At 39.7% G+C, this 6,397-nt stretch overlaps 1 protein-coding gene across 1 annotated transcript in view; it reads right to left on the bottom strand.

Moving 5' to 3' along the window:
• Window positions 1-658: 658 nt before the first annotated feature.
• cerkl (CERK like autophagy regulator) overlaps window positions 659-6,397 on the bottom strand; it is a 34,777-nt gene continuing 29,038 nt past the window's right edge. Inside the window, exons 10-14 of the mRNA XM_084724832.1 lie at window positions 6,207-6,244; window positions 5,382-5,490; window positions 5,141-5,237; window positions 1,657-1,853; window positions 659-890 (exon numbers count right to left, since the gene is read on the bottom strand). Of these exons, the coding sequence (XP_084580958.1) occupies window positions 812-890; window positions 1,657-1,853; window positions 5,141-5,237; window positions 5,382-5,490; window positions 6,207-6,244 (520 nt within the window). The 3' untranslated portion in view covers window positions 659-811. The remainder of the gene's footprint in view (window positions 891-1,656; window positions 1,854-5,140; window positions 5,238-5,381; window positions 5,491-6,206; window positions 6,245-6,397) is intronic.

The raw sequence follows: 6,397 nt of genomic DNA, 5'->3' as shown, positions 1-6,397 counted from the left end.
TATGACACTTGACATTAATTAAGACAACAAAGACATCTCAAACAATGTCCACTTTGCATTAAAAATAATATGACCGACTGAATGATGCTAAATGACAACAGTTATACAAATTCATAAAGACTCCTTCATGTGTAAGTGTCATGGTTATGACGGTGTCATGTTGGGCTCACCCCTTCAAATAAAGCATTAGCAGTAGTAGGTAGTCTGTGCATGTTGGGCTCATCCAGCCTAGTTCTGCTTGTGTAACAGCAGCATCATCTGAACAGAACGTTACTTGACTTCACCAACATACAAACAATAATCAACACACTCAGGACTAATGGAAAATAAATGTCGTCACAGTGTTTGATTCAATTAACTATTATTAGCTCACATGTTTATAGTTTGAACCTGACAGGACAAGATAAAACAAAATGAAAAGTACCATAAAAAATAGGCAACACAAATTAAAGTAATCTGAGAAGAGCTGATAATTAAAATATAGTAAAATGTAAACAATATGAATATAAAACTTTTATCTTTCATAAAGCACAGGCAGTTTGGAGTTAAAAGTAGCTTCAGTTACTATATACGTTATTAAAGCTGCAGTAATCAATCGGCTAAAAAAAGTTAATTAATGCAGCATACATGTCATAAACAGGAAGCTGCAAAGCTGTTGTGTGGTTTTGCTACTTTGAATGAAACTTCTAGATTAGTTCACATCGCCACGGTAACAGTAGTGATCTAGAGAGGGCACTGTTGAGTCATTGTGTGTTACTATGGCAATGCGTAGCGGTCACAACAAACATAGCAGCAGCGCTCTCTGCTGGACTCAGATGCAGCTGCAGGACACAGTCGACTCGGCCTCGTCCACCTCCTCCCCATAAAGAGTGATCAGCCGCGGGTGGACCCTGCACGCATGCACGCACACACACACACACACACACACACACACACACACACACACACACACACACACACACACACACACACACATCGATGAATGCTTAGGATCAAAAGGGACAGTATTTGGCTGGATTTTGGTCCTAATAGTATCTCTCCATGCAGACAGTTTTGGTTTTATTTTTTAAGATATGTGTTTCTGTGACATTTCTGAATTGACATGACATAACCAACAGCAACCTTCAGTGTTCACTCTCAACAGTTTTCATTCTTTGGCAGTTACCTAGTGGCCCTACTTTAATAATGACATCACTATGACATCATCTGGGTTACTTTCCAAGACTTGACAAAGCTCCTTCTGTTTTTCAGGGGCTGAAGTTACAATCACTAGTGAGGTTTCTTGTATGTTTAATTTTAGGTTCACAGCAAAAGTTATATAAGACATGATATATGTGATATAAGACATAAGGCAGAACCACCGGGGGACATACCAAGTTTTTAGGGAGTCCCAGATTAGCACTAGAAGGAAGTAATACGCAGTAATTTATATATAACTGTTGGTTAAATTATTACACAGCTTACTGATTAGACATTGTATCTAGACTAAATGAATAATCAATTTATCCAGAAAACTGCTGGCAGACAAATCAATAATTAAATCAATCATGAGTTGCAGCCCTGTTTCACTCAGAGTTATGAAACACTGTATAATAATATTTATGATTATTGTAATTATAATGACATACTGTACTCTTTTCAGTAATGATAACACACCTGACGAGCACTTCGTTAGCGATCTCTACCAGCTCTCCATCGATGTTCCAGGGGAAAGCAGCACCCTCTGATTGGATGATGGGTGATGTTTTGGAGTCACCCTCTTCCTCACTGTCCTCCTCCGACCAGCCAATCAGTGACCGGGGGCGGATCCTCACCGCTGACACGGCGTGCGTCTCCACGAAGGAGAAGCTGAACTGCAGACAGACAATCAGATAGGTAGACTGATGAACCAATCAGGAGAGACAGAGAGGAGTGTACGTGTGTGCATGTGTCCTCAAAGGTCAAAGGTCAGCTGAGGAGGACACGGAGGCTCTTTAAGATCCTTGTTAAGCAGCTTGTTAATCTAGAGGAGCGACTCATTCCTTCCTGTTTACTGTCCTCTGATGTCTCTACTGTAGCACCATGGGCCTCCAAAAGGGGGCGGCAAAGACCAACAGACAGACAGACAGACAGACAGACAGACAGATTGTCTCTCTGTCTTGTCTGTCTACAGTCCTCCCTTCTCAGGTTTGTTCTTTTTTTCTTAGACTAAAGCTGATCATGGAGATTCACAGTTTTTCTACTCTGTAAATACATTTATTGAAGTTCTGTGCTGAAGTCCAAATTCGACGTACATGTACTTAAACCAACTATTTCCATTTCATGGCACTTAATACTTCTATTCCATAACATTTCTGTGATATGTAGTATGTTATAATCCACTGCATTCATTTGATAACTTTACTTACTAGTTACTTGTGAAGTAACTAGTAAGTAAAGTTATCAAATGAATGCAGTGGATTATAACATACTACATATCAAATTAAGAACTTTTAGAGATGAGAAAAACTTTAAAAATGTGATGCACTGCAAAAGAAATTTAAACTACCCTTAAGTATACAAAATATGCGTCTGTTTGAGCATATCAAAGTAGCCACTAGCACTTCGTTCACTGTCATCCACTTCATTTTCAACACAGCTACTCAAAATATTCTCCTAATCTGCACTTTTCTTCCTAATAGTTCCAGTTTGGAGACACAAGTGCAGTGTTTTTTAACCATTCAGTCTCTACATTTTACCTCCATATACTATCTTGGCATCATAGTTTAGCTCATCACTACTGGTAATCATGAATGACATATGCACGTGCTATGAGCATGATCGTAACCAGGTGACAACAAAATAAATGGAAAGACAAAACATATTTTAAATTCCATTCAAATTATTTAATATTTTCTATATTTTCATTTGAATCTTTGTATTTTTATAATATTATATGTTTTATGTTTTTAAATTAATGTATTTCATTTTTAAAAAATATTTGACATTCGTCCAAGGACCACTAGAGGGAGCTTGTATACACACTACAGTTTTAGAATTTAGGTTCCAGTTTAATTGAAGTTACTATGAGGCCATATCAAATCTTTAGTGACCACTTCAGCTCAGAACGGAAACACAAAAAGGAAATTTGTACTGTAGACACTCACTTGATAAATAATGTGTGACATGTTAAAGGACAGTGAAGCAGAGTGGAAGTTTTAGACTTTTAGATCGCACTACTGAAAATTCTGTTTTCAGGTTTTCCACACACATTTACGAGACTCAGGTGAGGTTTCACAAGACTAGCTGCTCCACCAGGTTGTCACACCTCGTCATGTTTGACGCTGAGCTGTCCGTCCCTCCATCAGGATGGAGGCTAACAGGATATAGGTCAGTGAGTAAACAACCTGTTTACTCTGCAGGACAGTGAACGCCGCACTATCAGTATATTTAGTAAGTGGGTTAGTGTGCAGTCTCACAGGCCAGACCAGGCCAGGACAGGCTGAACCAGGCTAATCTACCCATTAACTAGTTTGGTTTCCTTTTGCTCTGTAAGAGGTGGAGCCTTAGGATGGCGCGGTCAACACTGAGACATCTCAGCAACTGACGGAATAAATTAGAAAAGCAGACGCTCCACCAACTGAGCTATCCAAACGCCCCTAAACTTTTAATGTGGATGTCCAATCAGTGTTGATAGTAAAATTAGTCAACTGAAGCAATGAATTCCTCAGAAGACTTAATTTTCCTGCTCATGGAGCTGTGCAACTGTGCATACACGTCCCAGGATGCCATGTGAGAGAGCTTTTGAGGCTGCTGCCCATGCTGTAGTGTTATCATGAACCTAACCTGTAGTTATTACTTTGTTGGCCTAAACATTGTGTTAGGGGACCAAAATAATCATTTGGCATGGCTGCTGGCTACACAGAGAAGAGGACTAGAAATTCAAGCTGGAATAGCATGTTGTTCTTCCTTATATCCATCACCGGAGGCAGGAAGAACAACAGATTTTGCAGAAGAAGAGCTCTGTTTTCTTTGTAAGTATAACAGACACTGAATACATTCTTACTTCAATTGACTACATTTACTATCAACACCAACTGAACACCCATGTGAAAGGTGGTGAATTTTCCGTTTAACTCAGTAGCGGCTAAAATGAAAAGTCTGTCTGTTCTCTAGTTAAAATGCTCTCTGCAGCTGATATCTGTATTCAGCAACACGACCGTGCAGCCACAACTGGACTGTGTCAATGCAGTTAAACGGGGACTGACTGACTCTTCTTCATCACCTCATATCAGGGTAAACCTGCATCAACTGGTTTTGGACCACTTGGGGGCAGCAGAAACAAGCAGTGAACACAACATTGATATATTGTCATTTTTACTTCCCCACTTCAGTGTATTTTGGCATTTTTATCACATTTCATATTTTTCTGAGTAATTTAATGACAATGTTGATTAACCACACTGTTAATATTGTGCTCAGTGTTAAAAAAAATTAAATTTAAAAATTAAGCATTGGGAGAACAGAACAGAACTATGACGTATGATTATAGTGAAAGCTGAAGTCATCTTAAAGCTTGTGAAGGCGCACTTTCATCCCTCTGTCACTGCTGACACTTTAGTCTGGTGATATGACAAGAACGAGAGAGTAAAGCACCCAGAGGCTGATTGTGTTTTGTGACTCTGAGCAAATGAATAAAATTTGACTTGACTCAAATGTGTGTGAGACTTCTGTGATTAAGTCAACCTGCCACTGTGAGCCAGGACAGCATTATAGCAAAGCATCCTCCTGGTTGAGTGCCTCCTGCTGTCAGCACCCCCTCATCTCATTGAGGTTCTCATTTTCCAATGAAGGAGGTAGAAAAAAATTTAATCCATGACTGATACTAGAGTGAGCGCTGTCGCTTTCCATCCCAATGCTGTTGGCCAATCTGTTTGCCATCGTAAAGCATTACCATTCTCTGTTTGAGAGAGAACCTAAAAACATCAGTGGCTGGCTGCAGTGGGGCATTAAGGTCCCAAATGTTTCAATGTTCACCAGCTAGTTGGTAACTGTGCAGGTAGTGTACTGTGGGTTTATGGAGTTTGTAGCCTAATCCTAAACAACACTTTAGAATTAAAGTGGTTTCCAGTTTGTCCTGACAGTAAAGACTGACAGGCTGTTGACTGACTGTTGCTCTCACCTGTCCGCTAGAGCTGCTGTATCTCTTCAGGTGTTTGATGAACTCTGACCTGGATGTGTTTCCAACTGCAATCAGTGTTGCACTGCCATTTGCCAACCTGACGCAGACAGGAAGTGGAAGAGTATGTTCAGTAGCAAGAACAAAGGTGACTGAATGACCTGAGTGTGGTGCATTCAAAGTCACAACACAGCTGACTTTAACATTCTCAGAAGGATTCACTGCTCGCAGTACATCCATGTACCTGGTGTTGGGAGCCAGTCCTTGAGGTGTGTGTGGACTCAGACAGGGGATGGACATGATACTGATACTCAGATACAGGCCCTGATTGGTCGTCCAGGACTCCTCCCCTTCTGGACCAATACCAGAAAGAAAAACAGTTAATTAATAAGAGTGACAGAGATGGAAATCTGAACCCACTTTATTCCTAACCACACTCTTAAAGGGATAGTTTGGATTATTTGAAGTGAGCTTGTATCCATAGTCACTGCATCACTTACAGTAGATGGCAATCAAAACGCCAGTTTGGAAAAGCAGAGAGGAATACCAGCATGGAAGCTAAGCAATACACTGCTTTGGAACAGCAAACCATATTTTAACAATTTCAAAAAAAGCTCCATCTAAAACAATCAATATCAGTTTAAGTGTATGTTATATTTAGAATATTTTCACCACTTAACCTTTCTGTCAAAAATCCTTTTCAGACAGGAAACCAATATGATATGCAGATTATCTAAAAAAAAATATTCTCGATGGAAAAAGCTGTCTGACGCCATAGTAAAGCGATGAAAATATTCTAAATAAAGTGTAATTAAACCGATGTAGATTTTCTTTAGGTAGGCCTTTTTTCAGTGGCTAAAATAAGTTTTCTGCCAACCCTGTCCACAGCAGTACACCGCTTAGCGTCCGTGCTGGTGCCCCTGTATGGTTATTCAAACCCGAGGTGTGTTGACCACCATCTACTATAGGTTACACACTGACTATGGTTAACTACCTGATAGTGCCACACTTCAAACAATCAAAATTAGCTCTTTAATCTTGTTTAAAGACAGACATGTACTGGTCTCACCTGACTCTGGGTCCTGTTCCTGGTCCTGTTCCTGGTCTCTGACAGAGAGATCAAATTTTGTTTTAAACTTGACAGACACTCGTATTTATCAAGAGAATCAATACGACACACTGACAATAATGAACACGAATATAACATTTCTCTACTGTAAACCAGAAAAAAATGTTGAATTATTTAGTACATCAGTTTCA

This window comes from Lutjanus erythropterus, chromosome 8, assembly GCF_056507025.1.
Source record: "Lutjanus erythropterus isolate fLutEry1 chromosome 8, fLutEry1.hap2, whole genome shotgun sequence".
NCBI classification, from domain to species: Eukaryota; Metazoa; Chordata; class Actinopteri; order Lutjaniformes; family Lutjanidae; genus Lutjanus; species Lutjanus erythropterus.
Note: the sequence above shows the minus strand (reverse complement) of the source record. Positions and strands in the feature narration are given on the sequence as shown.